The following is a 17660-nucleotide window of genomic DNA, read 5'->3' on the forward strand; positions in this document are numbered from 1 at the left end:
GTAGATGTTGCTTCTTTAGAAAGTTTGTCTTCCAGTTTTCATGTGGTCAGTGTTATCACTTTGCTCCCCCCCATGGTAGATGGCAACATGAACAAACATTTTATGCAGGCTATTAGTTATCAATCTCCTTGAGAAACAAAAATACTTGAATTTTTAAATTAAACATGAACTTTCATTTTATTGAAATTCTTTTTGCCACAAAGTTTCATTGCAGAAGCTTTACAACGTATTTCCTCACAGGGCTCCTTGGTCTATAGATGGATTTGACTGCAGCCCATTCTTACACTGTCGTAGCCCTCAGAAGTCCCAGGTCTCAGGTAGTGCTTTAAGCAGTGGTCTTTTTTTTTTTTTTTTATTAGCACCTTTAATTATTATTTATTTATTTATTTATTTGGCTGTGTTGGGTCTTCGTTTCTGTGCGAGGGCTTCCTCTAGCTGCGGCAAGCAGGGGCCACTCTTCATCGCGGTGCGCGGGCCTCTCACTATCGTGGCCTCTCTTGTTGCGGAGCACAGGCTCCAGACGCGCAGGCTCAGTAGTTGTGGCTCACGGGCCTAGTTGCTCCGCGGCATGTGGGATCTTCCCAGACCAGGGCTCGAACCCGTGTCCCCTGCATTAGCAGGCAGACTCTCAACCACTGCGCCACCAGGGAAGCCCAGTGGTCTTACTTTTAACTCTTTTAACTTTTAACAGTGTAAGGCCTTTGAGTTGGCCAAGAAACAGCCTTCTCTAACTCCTGGGAGGGGGGACAGCCCTCAGGGCAGCCCATGGCTTCAACACATGGTCAACAGCCTGGTTTCTGCTTCTGTCTGGCCCTTGTGGAGTTTCCTCACTTTCTTTTAAGTTCAACTTAAAAAAAGATGTTGTTTCTGTTCTGTAGAATGGAGTTGACAATGATAATGATGATAGTAATATCAATTCCACAGAGCTAATGTATGTAAAGAACTTGGAGTAGTACCTGGCAAATAATTAGCACCACAAAACTGTTAGATGTTATTATTTTTTTATCCAGCACTTCTACATATTTATCACCAAAAGGTTTTTCAAAATTTTGTGTCCAGTGCATTATTGGATATGGAGTATGTTTATATATTTCACAGCACCTATTATAAGTAATTTTTATATTAAATGTTTGTTCGGGTAGGCAATTTACTACTGCACTGTATTTATGTAACTGTTCCTCCATGAAACCACATAAAGAACATTTATGTATCTTAAAAAATGTGGTGTACATTTTCATAATGTATATATATAATGTACATTATAAATGTAAATACATAAATTTTGTGTAAGCTATGATTCAGCAGTTTTAAGTCTAAAATCAGTAGAAGGATCTGGGCCACCAGTCTCCTTACTATAAAAAATAGCACAAAATACCTTAATTTTAACTTTTATAAGATAACTCATTTTTTTGATTAAAAATATGATTTTCCATTTATATACACACGAAAATAGATTCAAATTTTTGGACACTTTAAATTTATATTTTGTGTATGACTCCATATACTTGATATAAAAGTATAAGTTCAGAGCAGTATTATACTTGCTAATAATTACAAATACTTTAATTTTGCTGTACTTTTCAACAGAATTCCTGGGACACTTCCAACAAAACATATTATGATTCCAGAAAAATAAAAGATCACAATAGTCTGCTAAATAAAAGAAACTTGGAGGTGAGAAATAGAAACTGTCCAGGAATATACAACCAAACCAGTGTACATTTAAATTACAAAGTTTTTTTTTTTTTTAGTTTAAACAATTCTTAAAATTTCCTTTCAGAAAGCATACTGATTATATTTTAAATACGTACCTTAAATATCTAAAACATATTTTTCTCCTTTTACCAGCAACCCCGCCCCCATTTCCCCAAACAAAATCCTAGTGAAATGGACGGTGGGTGTGTGGTCAAGATGCTGTGAACACAGGCTCTGTGAAGGTTCGATCTGTTGTATTTCCTCTGAGTAAAGCAATCAGGATAGAAACTTGTGGACTGCAGCCTATATAATTGTACCTTTGTGGAGCTTGCTATGTAGGGATATATTCTGCATATAATTTTAAAGACCTTTTCCTTGCCAAAAAAATGAATCATGTTCATTATAGAACAGTTGGGAAATATAAAAAAGTATGGAAAAGAAAATAAAAACACTTGTAATCCTACCACCTAGAGATACTTAACTGGTGATACTCTGGTGTGTTTACTTCCTGTCTTTCTTTCTAAGCATACAAAAATATAAACATATACATACAAAAATGTGATTATACTGTTTACAGAATTTGAGATCCTGCTTTTCTCAATGGATAAAATGGTCTTGGGTTGCTTCCCTTTCTCCTTATATGTTCTTCATGAGAATTTATGATTTTAATGGCCAAAAAAACCTTCATTGAATGGATATATCATAATGTAAAATAAAGAATGGTATTTATAATTTTATAGCTTTTAAAGTTTTATTTTGCAAAAATAAAATTTAACTTTTTTACAAAAATTTTTATAGAAAATAAAACTTTAAAAGCTATAAAGTTATAAATATATGTCACATTTTTGACAACTGATGCCTCTCAGCATGCTATACAACTGGTGGTCTCTTTATGGTTTCATAACTCCTCAAAGGCTGGGAGGAGCCAACAAGTTCGGCACTGCACAAGTATACTGCATTCCCACAATTCAGGTCATATCCCAAGGTCCATTTGAAAGCGACAGAGTCTGTAATGTCACACATGGATAACTGAAGGTCTGCCTGTAAAGTCCACGTGCTGAACTCCTACAAGCTGTAAAACAGAGTTGATGGGTTTGTGATCCAACCTATTCCTATCACGGTGTATAAAATGGATGTTGTTACCTAGAAGGGAATAAGAATAAAAGGTAAAGGTTGACATACAGTGTTATTCATTAGATTTATTGCTTACTAGAATCAAGGAAGCATTTTAACTTTAAATTAGTAAAAAAGAAAAAATTATTTACCTGGAGTACATAATATTCTCTATATAATGACATAATAATTTTTAATTAAGGTAATAAAGCATGACAAAAATTATCATTAAATAAGGCTAATACTTAATGTTTTATGAGATCCAAGGGGAAAGATTCTTAAATTATAACCATCTGTTAGGTTTTATTAAATGTAATTAAATAAAATATCCTGTCAAACAGACAGGCAGAATATGGAACTAGCATAAATATCAAGCTGGAAAATCATCTGTTTCTTAAATGTAATAATAGAATAAATCACTTCCTTAAAAAATTCACTCCCAAATACTGATTTAATAGGCTATATACATTATAACCATAGACCAACAGAGGCTGAAAAAAATAAGGGCATTAAGACAATCAGTTACAATACACTTAGATGTTCACAATTCTTTTATCTGCTCAAATAAAATAGTCGTAATTTATAATCTGTGTTCTGTTTACTTTGATTCTTGGACTCAAGACCAGAATTTTAACTTAAAACATTAGATTAGTAAATATTATGAGGCATGTTTTCTGCATTGTATTTATCTGCTGTCTACAGTAATCACTGTAGATATAATATCATAAACTGGCTTATTATCAAATAAGGCAAAATGAAATACTTGGTTAACCGTGTAAGAGATTTGTATAAATAAGTAAGTAAACCCAGCTCTCTCCTTAAGGAGTTACAATTTTTCCAATGGGTAGTACCAAAATTTTATTAAGTCTGCTCCCAACTTGGCACACAAATGATGCTTTCTGTGTGCTCTTCATTCTTACACAACAGAACGTGTGCTCAAATGATGCTGAAACCTGGAGATGAGGGACTCAAAAAATAATGCCTTACAAGTCTGAGGATGGAAATAATTCATTCAGAAACATGGCTCAGTGTCATTCTGGGCTAATTTACAGGATATATTCTCATAAAACAAAGCTTTTTTTTTTTTTTTTGGCTAGTCTAACTAGTGTAAATTCATGAGAGGGAAAGGGAGATTAAATAAAATGAAAGATTTTAGCTAGCTATAGTGTTCCAGCTGCAAAAAACCAAAAAAGTTATGATATTTGGTCAAAATCCTCCTTCTAAAGACTTCCTTATAGACATCTGGAATTTATTAAAGTAAATGTTAATTTTATAACCTGTAGAAGCTATGCTCACTAATATGAACAGTTTTAAACATGAAGAAGAACCAAGAAAAATCAGTTTACAACACAGTGATTTAGGCTTTTTGGGTGTTTGTCCCTGACTGCAATACTTGAACATGGTAGAGATCCAATGCCCAACCATTTAGTAGAGGGAAGCCAAAGGAATTTCAGGTGGTACAAATTGATCAGTAAAACTATTTATAGATCAATGGAACAGGGTAGACAGCCCAGAAATAAACCCATGCACCTATGGTCAATTAATCTACCACAAAGGAGGCAAGAATATACAATGGAGAAAAAGCAGTTTCTTCAATAAGGGGTGCTGGGAAAAATGGACAGCCACATATAAAAGAATGAAATTAGAACATTTTCTAACACCATATACAAAAGTAAACTCAAAATGGATTAAAGACCTAAATGTAAGACTGGATACTATAAAACTCCTAGAGGAAAACACAGGTAGAACATTCTTTGACATAAATCACAGGAATATCTTTTGGATCCACCTCCTAGAGTAATGAAAATAAAAACAAAAATAAACAAATGGGACCTAATTAAACTTAAAAGCTTTTGCACAGCAAAGGAAACCATAAACAAAATGAAAAGACAACCCACAGAATGGGAGAAAATATGTCCAAACGAAGCAACCCACAAGGGATGAATCTCCAAAATATACAAACAGCTCATGCAGCTCGATATCAAAAAAACAACCCAATAAAAAAATGGGCAGAAGATCTAAATAGACATTTCTCCAAAGAAGACATACAGATGGCCAAAAAGCACACAAAAAGATGCTCAACATTGCTAATTATTAGAGAAATGTAAATCAAAACTACAATGAAGTTATCACCTCACATCAGTCAGAATGGCCATCATCAAAAAGTCTACAAACAATAAATGCTGGAGAGGGTGTGGAGAAAAGGGAACCCTCCTACACTGTTGGTGGGAATGTAAATTGGTACAACCACTATGGAGAACAGTATGGAGGTTCCTTAAAAAACTAAATACAGAACCACCTTATGATCCAGCAATCCCACTCCTGTTCATATATCCAGAGAAATCCATAATTCGAAAAGATACACGCACCCCAATGTTCATTACAGCACTATTTACAATAGCCAGGACATGGAAGCAACCTAAATGTCCATGGACAGATGAATGGATAAAGAAGATGTGGTACATTTATACAATGGGATATTACTCAGCCACAAAAAAGAATGAAATAATGCCATTTGCAGCTACATGGATGGACCTAGGAATTATCATACTAAATGAAGTAAGTCAGACAAAGAAAGACAAATATCGTATGATATTACTTATATGTGGAATCTAAAAAAAATACAAATGAACTTATTTACAAAACAGAAACAGACTCACAGACTTCAAAAACAAACTTACAGTTACCCAAGGGGAAAGGTGGGGGGAGGGATAAATTAGGAGTTTGGGATTAACATATACACACTACTATATATAAAATAGATAATCAACAAGGACCTACTGTATAGCACAGGGAACTCTACTCAATATTCTGTAATAACCTATATGGGAAAAGAATCTGAAAAAGAATGGATATATCTATAAGTATAATTGAATCACTTTGCTGTACACCTGAAACTAACACAACATTGTAAATCAACTATACTCCAATATAAAATAAAAATTAAATTAAATAAAAAAAGAAAGCTATTTAAAGGATGCAGCTTAGAGTAACTGTTACTGAATAAGCTGCCCCTAGGGTTGACTTGCTTCCTTTTTTTTTGGCCACGCTGCTCAGCATGCAGGATCTTAGTTCCCTGACCATGATCGAACCCATGCCCCCTGCAGTGGAAGCACTGAGTCTGACTGCCAGGGAATTCCCCTTGACTTGCTTTCTGACATAGGGCAAGTCTGCTAGTTTTGTTAGATATAAATAACTAGATTTGATTCTTCTATTAACAAAAAAAAGTTCTTGATGGTTTTCTCCCATTTGAAAATGTTCGCCTCCACTGAAATTTTTAAAGAGTGTTATAGCCACATACAAGTCACCAAACCAATGCTGATTTCTTCTATCCCAAATACCTGGAATCACTCAGGTATGGAATCATGGCCACATTACATCCAGTAAACAAACATCAAAAATACACAGGAGCATTTGAAAACAAACGATGACCCCTATGAAAGCACAGCATCCTGACTGTTACCATGTCCAGTTGCCCATTTTTACATAGTGGCTATCTTATAAAGAAAGTGGATGGCCTCTGGACTACTAAAAAGCACGAGAAGTGTACTGCTGAAGTTGGGCTTTGATGCTTACCTGGACCTAAAATGAGTGTTCCACCTTGCTGAGCTGGATCTCCTTGAAAATCAAAAAGAGGGCCAGTCACTGCCCGCCACAGGCTCTGAATGCTTCCTGAGAGTATATTTGATTTTATATGGGGGCTCTGTCCTGAAATATTAGGAATTGTCTTTAGATGTTGTCATTTTATAGTTGATTAGATATTAAGATAACGTTAGTATTTCTAGAAAACAGTCTCTTTCTTATGTGTCATCTTACTTTTGACTTGTCTTTTTTTCTTCCTTCAAAGAACAGTTCTCAGCCTTTCATTACTGATGTTTTAGACCAGATAATTCTTTGTCCTGTGCAATGTGGGGTGATTATCATCATCCTTGCTCTCTGTACCTACTAGATGCCATAGCAACCACCATTCACCAAGCTGTGACAACTGAAAATGTCTCCAGACAATGCCAAATGTCCCCTGGGGGCAGGGGTCAAAATTGTTCCCGGTTGAGAACTACTGCTTTAAAGGAAGAAGTGATGACACACCCAGATAATTTTCTGCCACAGAAAAATGTCAGCTACAGACTTATCAAACTGGTAGTGCTTTCCTTTTTAATTCCCCATTTATGTTTTGTTTAGTCTCTTACCAACTAATAGATAACTACATTCCTCTTCAGGAGACATTGTGGCACAGACTGTTATACGCTGGTCAAAACCCGTTTCCTCTTTCTGGGACCACAGCTAAACATTTCCTGGAGTTTGGTATGGCTATGTGACTACACTCTAACCAATGAGTAAAATGATGTGTGCCACTTCCAGGGCACCTCCTAAAAACCTCTCAGGAGTGATTCTCCATGTTCCTTCCACATCCTTTGAAGTTTGGATTGACAATGGCAGAGCCACAAGATGGAAAGGGCCTGAGTCTTTCCTACTGTGTCCCTGAATTGCTGCTTGGAGAAGCACGCAATAGATATACCCTTCTTGAAATGTGAAAGAAAAAGAACCTTCTCCCACGTTATGCAACTGAGACTTAGCGGTTTAGCTGTAACAATAGCAACTATAGCTACCACTCCATCTTTGCTTGGCTGTCAGTTTTTCTATTTCCTTTCTCACAGTAACTGATACTTCACTTCCACTCCCCCCCCTTTTTTTAAAAGTAATTTAATATTTTATTTATTTATTTACTTTTGGCTGGGTTGGGTCTTTGTTGCTGTGTGCAGGCTTTCTCTAGTTGCTGCTAGTGGGGGCTACTCTTCGTTGCGGTGTGCGGGCTTCTCATTGCGGTGGCTTCTCTTGTTGCTTCAGTAGTTGCAGCACGTGGTCTCAGCAGTTGTGGCTCATGGGCTCTAGAGCGCAGGCTCAGTAGTTGTGGCGCATGGGCTTAGTTGCTCCGCGGCATGTGGGATCTTCCCGGACAAGGGCTCGAACCCGGGTCCCCTGCATTGGCAGGCGGATTCTTAACCACTGCGCGACCGGGGAAGTCCTCCACTCCCTTTGAGTAAAGAAACTCAGTCTCTATCTTTCTTGTAACTTATCTTTTTCCTATCCCTGCCTTTTACGTTTTTTTAGTTTTTTTAAATTTTGGACTCCACCAGTTCTGAGGCCAGAGAACGACTGGTTGAGCAGCAAGACACCATGGCCCCGGTCCTCTTGCCCACCGTCTGCCCCTCCGGGTGCACGTCCACCAGTGTACAGCAGTTACCAGTCCCGTTCATCTTCTCCTGCCGGGTCGCAGCACAGAGCCCAACCCTCAGCCCTGCGGTCGGCTCCTACTAGTGCTTTTTGCTTTTTATTTTGATGATTATGCTGCCTTTGACCTGCCCGATTTCTTAATATATCCTGATACCTATTATTTCCTTCATCTCTCCAACTTTTCTATTTCTTTCATGTTTATATTGGGATGGACATTCATCTCACCAAGAAACAAATACAGGCTCATTAGCTTAGAGACACGGGTAAAGGACTAAAGTTTACTGTTTTTTAGGATTTTACACTTAAAATAGATGTTCATAAATCCAAACTATCTCCTCATGTCTGAAGAAGGGTCATTTAACATTTCTGAAATTTTAGAAATTCAATTGAAGAAGATTCACAACCTAGAATTTCACAATCTTTGCTGTAAAGCACAATCTAATTTTGCTAGTAAGAATTTAGTTATGTGTAAAACTCTTGTTTTTCATTTCTTCCTCTTAGTTTGATTCTTGGACTCAAGACCAGAATTTTAACTTGAAACATTAGATTAAGTAAGTATTATAAGAGGCATGTTTTCTGCATTGTGCTTATCTGCTGTCTACAGTAATCATTATAGATTTAACACCATAAATTGGCTTATTATCAAGTAAGGCAAAATGAAATACTGGGTAAACCCATTACTCCCTTGAATTTAGTGGCTTTATTTTCTTACTCTTTGTCTTTATAAACTGTCCCATTAATTTTAAATTATTATATTTTACTTTCAGTGTCATAATTTTCAAGTAGGATTATTCTGAAACTGATTCTGAGATTTGTGCTTTTTCAGGTAGGAACTTTAAAAAATTATTTTGTGAGAACCTAATGTTTTCTGTTTGGAAATACAGTACTTTAACACAGATCAAAGGAGTTTAAATGATTTGAATATACTCTCTCATAATCACAAGCATGTATTTTGCTTTAAATTCATCTGTTTTCTTTGCAATTCCACATCTTTATTGAGGCAATGAATGGTGAGGTGTTACGAAAGTGAAACTCACAGTTTATATCTAAAGTGGCTAAATGACAAACAGACCTTACACATGCTGAGACTCTGCTATAGCACAGGAAAAGAGTCTACCAAAGACGAAGGTTCACAATCTGTACTGTTGCAATTTCCTATACTAAAAAGAGAGGGGCAAAAAAGAGCAAATTCTGTATTTATGCTACCTCATCATTGGTTTTAATAAAGTTTAGGTTGCTTTCTTTAAAAACTTCAGTAAAGGGATCCTGTCAACTCTACCTCATAAGTAGCTCTGTGATCTGTCCCTCTGCATCTCTACTTCAGGCCGTGTCATTTCTTTCTAGCCTATTACTACAAACTTGTCAAGCATATCAATGACTCCCGTTTGGCACATTCCAATTGCTCCTCCACCTGGCAACAAGACTGTATCACTTCTCCATTGAAATATAATACTTTTATGACTCCCCCACTGCCTCCAGAACAAATCCAAACTCCTTGGCATGTTCCCAGACTCAGTCCCCTGGCTCACACAATCCCCCAACTGGCTCCTAGACTCTGGCCAGACACAGGGAACTGCACTTCCCCAACAGTCACATTTTTTCATACCTGTGTGCTTTTGCGCGTGCTACTTTCCGTCAGCTGCACCATTCCCAGCCTCACTTCACCCAGCTAACTCCTTAAAGAATGAGCTTAGACAACACCGCCTCTAAGAAGCCTTCCCAGATTCTTCTCTCCCTGTGCATTTCTGGTGTTATAGGCATTTCTGCATTATAGGTATTGCCAGTACATGCTCTCCTCTTTTATGAGCCCTAAACTGTAATGTAGTTGACTGTTTGCTTCTGTCTCCCAGAGTAGATTATGAGCATTGGGTTGGCAGGGGCTGTGTCTTTTATCACAGTCCTCCCAGGAACATCCAACACAGTGGGTGCCATGGGTGTCATTCTCAGCATTTGTTGAGAGTAAGTGATTTGAGTTCAAGTTGAGTTCTCTTATTTGGTATTTCAGAAGCCAAGTTCTTTCTACCTAAAATACATATAAATAGTTCACCTAAAGCTTATTATACTCTTAATTGTAAAGAACTGTGTAAGGGCAGGGAATATGGACCATATAAAGATGAATAAAACATCAAACTTTTCAACTAATTATACTACCCACCACCTTAAGTGCAATTATAGAGTATATAATAGAGTACAAGGTGCTATTAAAATACAATGAAGGAAGCAATTGCTTCTGCTTGAAGAGCTATTAAGAGCACCTTTGAGTTGGGCTTTAAATGAAAACTGAGATTTCATCTATTAAAGAATATAGAGCGTTCAAAGCCATGGTGTTGAGGTATGAAAATATATTAAGCAATATTATTTTTCTTGTAATTACAAAAGTAAAATGTACTTATTGTAAAAAATTCAAAAGCCACTTTTCTCATTCCCATGCCTTGGGGTAATCATTGCAATATCTTTTAAAACATTTTTCATTTCACACATATATAGTATAGATCTTTATGAAAATGGTTTTTATTTTTACAAAAATGGAATCATACTAAAAACACTGCTCTGCAACTTGCATTTTTCATTCATTTAGTACTTCGCCAACAGCCTTCCATGTCATTACATCCAGGAAATGAATCTTTTAGAGTCTCATGAATCTGGATCACTTATTAGAATCATAAAAAGCAGGCTGATTTATGAATTTACCATTTGTTCCCCTATGCATATATATGCATATGTGAAATGTGAAATACACCATTAGTGTTTTCTACTTGAGACATATCATGTCTTACCTGAGGAGGCAATTTCTTCACCTCTTTTCATTCCCAATCTTTTATAAATTTCTCTCTCAGGATCAACATAGATTTCATGAGAATACCCAGTCAGTTTACAGAAAGGCTGAAAAAAGAGTAGAGTTGGAATTTTTGTCAAAAGAAATGGGAGAAAAATAGTGATAATCTGAATTAATTTTAGCAAATTTAGCCTACATTTAGTGATTCAAATAATACAATTTTTATGTCTGAAAGAGATCTAACCTGTAGAGTCCCAATTTGCTATATATTTACCTCAATATGATGGTAGGATGACTGTCCAATCACTATAAGAGTGACATTTGCTTCCTTTAGGAGAGAAAAAAGACATGTACATATTATTGGAAATCACATGTTTCATACAACTTCCCCTAATCCAACTCTTTTGTTCCATTCTAATGCCACCTATAGGCTTCTAGAAGAATGGTATAAAGAGCAAAATTGTGTGAGTCAAAGCAAAGAGATGTATGCTAAAATGTTCAATTAATTCAGATGATTCTTTTGCTAAGAATTTCAAAATAATAGTCAGTAGTTCTCTACACTTCCCCCAAAGGCATATATTAAACAAGAATAAAAACTATTAAAGTAGGGTTATTTAATCAGACAATTTTATTCTTTCACATCTCAATTGATAAGGTCTGCTGAAAATAGATCTTAGTTTTACAAAATCTACCCAATGCTTTCACTCAAAAGGTCAGCTGAGGACAAACCTCTATATGCCTGAAGAAACACACCTGTATGTGGTTGTCAGACCAATGTGGAACATGCATTCCATTAACAATACAAATTTTCACCTTTAAGATATATTAGTATTTTCCTATAACGAACAACTATTTGGAGTGTCTTTATTACAAAAATAAAGGGAAGGAAATATTTTTAGCATTTCTGTTTTCCGTCATTATCAATCAACTTTTGAGAACAGGAAGGTTATTAGGTAACATCAAAATTATTATTATGGTTAGTATGCTTATAACCAGGAAATAATGAACAGGCCAGAAATAGACTTCTAACGCGTGCCTCCCCTTTTTGGAGGTGTTGGAGAGATGTGTGGGATGGTGAGAATCTGGGTTTGTGAGTGTCTGCGCTGGAGAGGTGGTGCACTCCGCACCTCATGCCATTGCACTCCTTATAAATGGCAGGTGATTTTCACAAGGCCGCCCTGAAGCGGGGCTCGCTGCTGCTCACTCTCAGGAAACTTACTTGTAAGAAACTCTTGGGGATTTTGGCCAGATCTTCTACATATTCCTTGCAGATGTAACACAGGAAATGCTGAAATCCCAATATGGGCAAAAAGGACAAGTTAGCAACTAACACCCCCGGGGTCAGAAAGGACCAAGTACTTCATTATGCGTGATGCTAATTAACACAACACCCAAGACGGGTAGAAAGAGGTGTCGGGGCGCCCAAATATGCATTGAAATTAGGCCGCACCCAGTCTGTGCTAGGCCTCTTCGCTCGCTGAGAAAATGGCCTTGGCTTGGCGGGCTGCTTTTCCATTCCCGTTCAAGAAAGCGAGAGGAGCAGTTCGCATTCCGGAAGCTTCTAGTGGATGACCACGGGAAGGGCCAGGCCCGGCGGGCTCCGCTCTCGGGCCCTGGACCCGTCCAGGGGCCCGATGTAACCACCCCCCAGCGGAGGCCGTGGAAGCAACCTCCGTCTCAGCCTGCGGGTGAGGTCCCTGCTCCGGATCGTCCCGCAGCCCGCGCTCACCCGCACGAAGACCACTACAGCCCGGCGCTCCCGGAACAGCGCGCCGAACAGCACCCGCCTCCCGGAGACGTCCAGCACCGGCAGGTCGGCCACGGCGGCGGCCAGGGGCTGCCCGCTCTCGGGGCCGCTTGGGACTGGGACTGGGGCTGGGGCTGGGGCTGGGGCGGCGCGGCTGCTGATCTGCCGCGTGACCGGGGCCACGGAGAGGGCGGCCATCGCGCCCTGCATCCGCGGGCCCTTGGTTCGCGAGGGTGGGGGTCAGAATCTTTGGTGGGCCGGGTCGCTACCCAAGCTGGGCGTAAGGAGCGGGCCGTACTGGCGTGGCGGGGCGGGGCGCACGGCGGGGCGGGGCGCACGGCGGGGCGGGGCGCACGGCGGGGCGGGGCGCACGGCGGGGCGGGGCGCACGGCGCGGAGTTGCGCCGTCCAGACCCGCTGTGGCGCCCGGGGAGAGTGAGGGGCGCGGTGGCAAGCCGGGGCGTACATGTTGTCTTCCAGGTTAGGCCCCGCCAAGTCTTTGTACGCAGTTCCGGTGGTTCCGAAGCTCCGGGAAGGTACGGAAGCGCTGTCGCGTTTTCTGACTCAGCCACTCATGGTAGGGAGAGACAGAGAGAGAGACAGAGAGATCCAAGCCGAGAAAGGAGTTAATTAGGAAGAAAGCAACACCTGCTCTCCGTAGCCGCCTGGGTCGAAGTTAGTTCTTATCTGTTCAAGAAAACCAGTTACCAAGCACATCCATATTTATGATCCGATAGATTTGTTTTTCCTTCTAGTCTGTTTTTAACCCACTCCCGCCTCAGTTCTCGTGCTTCTTTTTGTTTTTTTGTTTTTTGCAGGTATCATTAACATACAGTGTAATGTACAAATCTTAAGTGGAGTTAAATTTTATTTTTTAATTAAATTTAAAAATTTGCTAAAATTTTATCATGGAAATTTAAAAACATGCCCAAAAAGTTGAAAGAATTTTACAGGGAACACTCCTATATCCACCACCTAGATTCTATTTTACTCCATCAGAATCTGTGCATCTGTCCACAGTTAGGTGAGTTTTGCCTGATTATCCACCCGTTATCCACAATCCTATAAAAATATGGACCATTGCTATCACTTGAGAAAATTCCCTCAGTTATATTTTTTAAGAGCAGGTATAATAAATCTATTTATAAATGTGCTAGGGTGTTTCAGGAGTCCATGTCCTTTCTTCAGACTTTTTTTGCTAAAGCTATTTACCAGGCCTCTCAAGTGATATAACTGTGTGTGTGTGTGTGTGTGTAAATGGTGGATTGAGAGGGATGAGGAAGATGGAGCTAAATGGCTCTGTTCTACCTTAATTTCTCCTGGGGCAGGCTGCAGGCAAGCAGGCATAGAGGAATTTAGGAATTTCTGCAGACTCTGTGAGACTCAGCTGGTCCTGGACTTGGAGGTTGGTCTTGCACTGGGGTTTCTCATAGATGGTGACCATGTGTCCAAGTCTTCCAGGGCAGAACCAGACAACATTCAGGTTCTTTGTCTTTATAAGTTCACCCACCCTTGTTTCTGGATTTGTGGTTCAGAAAATACAATCCTCTGTTTGTGGTATTTGTCTAGTGGAACCCCGTCAGGATCACACTTATCAAGGGCAGAGTGCTGGTGAGGTAAAAGTGACCAATTTCACTCTGCCACAAAGTGCAGGAGAGACTGATCCTGAATCCTCTGGCTTTCAGTTGTGTGAAGACATACATTATTGAACACACATTTAAGTGCTCCCAGTTTGAGAAACTCTGCTGTGGGTTTGGACATTTCTAATCATAGACCTGTTTCTAAGTCATGTTCCACCAGTGCTGGGGTGCCACAGATGCACTCTCAGAGGCACAGCAGGATATTTTAAATACTTGAGGGAAGCAGGGGTTATCCTCCTGACATCCTGCTTGTGAGTGGAGATAGTTCACGATTTCACATTAGACTACATTTCTTTTCCACTATATTTCTTTGAATAATGTCATATCTTTGCCAAGTTGGGTTTCTAACAGTTGTGATAAAAAGCTGGAACTGCACAGGCTTCCCTGGTGGTACAGTGGATAAGAATCTGCCTGCCAATGTAGGGGACACAGGTTCGATCCCTGCTCCGGGAAGATCCCACATGCCGCGGAGCAACTAAGCCCGTGCACCACAACTACTGAGCCTGCGCTCCACAGCCCGTGAGCCACAATTCCTGAAGCCCACGTGCCACAACTACTGAAGCCCGTGTGCCTAGAGCCCGTGCTCTGCAACAAGAGAAGCCACCACAATGAGAAGCCCAAGCACCACAATGAAGAGTAGCCCCCGCTCGCCACAACTAGAGAAAGCCCGCACAGCAACGAAGACCCAATGCAGCCAAAACTAAATAAATAAAAATTTTTAAAAATTAAAAACAATAAACTAGAACCGCACAAAAATCACTGTGTTTAGGGAATGAGGTTTGGGATGTCCAGTCTGATTCCAAGATTGGAGAAGTTGTGCAGTGTCCAACAGGCAGGCACACTCTGGGATGAAATAAAAATATTACTTTTTCTTTTAATTTATAGTTGTATCTTCAAATAGCTACTAAGTTGTTCAGACATAAATACTTATTAAGTTGTTTGGATCTAACTTCCAAATAAAAGAAACTGATAGGAATTTCTTTTGGCCTAAGGGTGCTGTGAATAAACTACTGACACCAAGAAATAAACTACTGTGAACCAAGAAAGTTTGGAAAGCTTTGAATCAGACAGTAAGCTCCTTGCCTTCTGCAGCACTGCAATATCTTCACAGACTGGCACAAGGCCTGGCACATTGTAGGCCTCCATGAATATTGTCTGATTGGTGAATGCATGGAATGTGCAAGATAGGGTGGTGCTAAGAGAGCTTTCACCATCCGGCGTGGATCGAGTATGAATGGGAGCAAGGTAGTCATAGTGCCTTACAGAAATGGTGTTTCCCACTGTCTGAAACAAGCAGGGCAGAGCTCAGAGGACATATGCAACTGCAGGCTTGCCAGTCCACAGAAACCCATCAACCTAACACCCAGCCAGCTCTATTTCATTCAGATTATTCCAGGGGTGAGCCTCACCTGACAGTAGATGCCCAGGTTTCCTTGGTTTAGATGCTAACCACTGACTCTAACCACACTGTCTTCACACTGTGACCAATAGCTGGTCAAAGCTCCCCAAAACTTCCTGGTTGAACCTGGGAATATGTTACTTGGTACATCATATGTTCTAGACCATCAAATATTCCAACTTATCAAATTTTCCTGACCTCCTAACTTCTGGTTATTTGGTACACTGCACACTTTTTTTTAAAAAAGCATTTGTTACATTTATGATTAAATAATTATTTGGTTTTTGTCCATTTCTTTTTTTATTGAAGTATAGTTGATTTACAATGTTGTGTTAGTTTCTGGTATACAGCAAAGTGATTCAGTTATACAGTTATATATATATACATATATATGTGTATATATTTTTTCATATTCTTTTCCATTATGGTTTATTACAGGATATTGAATATAGTTTCCTGTACTATACAGTAGGATCTTGTTGTTTATTTATTTTATGTGTAGTAGTTTGTATCTGCTAATCCCAAACTCCTAATTTATCCCTCCCTTACCCTTCTCTTCCATTTCTTGAGTATAAACTCCCCGAAAACAAGTCCATGTCCATTTTGTTCTGCATATCTCCAGAATCTATCACAGAGCTTGGAACATAGAGAGTACCCAATAAATACTCATAAATGGATGAACTTCTTTTTGCTTGTCCTTATCCTCTTGTACTTCTCCCTCTACCTTCCTCCCCACTCCCTAGCCTTTCATTTTTCATTTTGTTCTCCTCTACTATGTTTCTGGTATGCCATTATCACCCACACACCTGGCTGAGTTCTGCAGCTGTACTTCAGTCTGAAAATAGTACATTCCTGGTGAATTCATGTCCACTGCTGTCACTAATGAACCTTGGTTTTTCTGAAACAAGGAATGTGTCCCCCAAGAGGTTAATTCATTGAGAAGTAACTTAGGCTGAAGGGATAAGTTGTTGCCAATATACCCTATCAGCCTTTTGAAGAGAGCCTTGCCCAGAGAGCAAGGTTTCACTTTGCTCCGTTTGTCTAACTATTTGCTCATGAGAAAGAAGAAAGTACAGTAGAACGCTATCTCTGAAAGGCAACTTTTGGGTTTTATTATTAGCTGTTAATGATTAGTGTCAGTAGAGTGCAATATTAGCAGGAGAAATGAAATACACAGATAATAGAGGATTTTAGGACTGGAAGAGATTTTATAAACCACTTATGCCCATGGAGGTAAGGAATCTGACCCTCTTAGGGTAACTCACAAGTTCAAGCCCAGCTCCCTTCAGGCCTGGTCCAGTTCACTGACCTCATGTCCAGGTGTTACCGACCTGGGTTCTTGGACTCTTTAATCAATAGAAATTGATAAGAGGCCAGACAAGAAATTCAGACAAGGCTTTATTGGGACTGGTGCTGCAGCACGAGGGAATGAAAACAAGTAATAGGTTCCCTTGCTTGCTCCCTGAGCTGGGGCAAGCTGATCCCTTAAATGGGGTGAGGGTAGGGGTGGACCCGTGTGTCGGGCGGAAGGGGTGGCGTGGGTGATCTGCCCACCCCCTTGGTGGTGCTGTGTGCAGGGATCATGCACAGTACCCTGCTTTTGCTCCTGACACCTCAGAAGTGGCAGCTGGGTTTTTGGTTTTTTTGCATCTTGTTGTTCATACTTTGCCCCAACTGGGCATGCACACAGTTATTTTTAGTCCCTTATAGTTTCTTTGTATTCTGTTGCTCGGACTAGACTAGACGTTTGTCCAGGTGTAAGTGAGGCAGGAGATAGATGGGCCCCAGGCTGAGGAGCCGGAGTTTGTCCTCTGTGGACAGATACTCCAAGTTGAGGAGCTAGAGAAGAGCTGAGCCCTGCCCAGATAAGAGATAAAAGACCACATATTCCTCATTCTTGAAGTCAAGGAGACCTCCCTGACTACACATGCGTAGAGAGGCTCCTCGGAGGTCAAAAGGGAGGGGGCACCACCCCACAGTAAGTGATGCCAACCTACCCATAGGCCTCTTCACTAGAATCCATCTTGGCTATGAGATGTGCGCATGGGAGGACCCTGAG

General features: G+C 39.9%; 1 protein-coding gene across 3 annotated transcripts; it reads right to left on the reverse strand.

The window, feature by feature from the left end:
- Window positions 1-323: 323 nt before the first annotated feature.
- On the reverse strand, window positions 324-12873 carry PRXL2C (peroxiredoxin like 2C). 3 transcript variants are annotated; one of them, XM_061199316.1, is made up of 6 exons: window positions 12546-12873; window positions 12036-12104; window positions 11091-11144; window positions 10818-10923; window positions 6385-6426; window positions 324-2838 (listed from the first exon to the last, which is right to left on the reverse strand). In XM_061199316.1, exons 1-6 carry the CDS (start codon window positions 12771-12773, stop codon window positions 2711-2713), a joined length of 627 nt encoding a protein of 208 aa, XP_061055299.1. In that variant the 5' UTR covers window positions 12774-12873; the 3' UTR covers window positions 324-2710. The 3 variants fall into 3 exon arrangements, with proteins under 3 accessions (XP_061055299.1, XP_061055298.1, XP_061055301.1); XM_061199315.1 differs by having other exon boundaries at window positions 6385-6516; XM_061199318.1 differs by lacking the exon at window positions 6385-6426.
- Between the last annotated feature and the right edge of the window lie 4787 nt (window positions 12874-17660).

This window comes from Eubalaena glacialis, chromosome 9 (genome assembly GCF_028564815.1).
Source record: "Eubalaena glacialis isolate mEubGla1 chromosome 9, mEubGla1.1.hap2.+ XY, whole genome shotgun sequence".
Lineage (NCBI taxonomy): Eukaryota > Metazoa > Chordata > Mammalia > Artiodactyla > Balaenidae > Eubalaena > Eubalaena glacialis.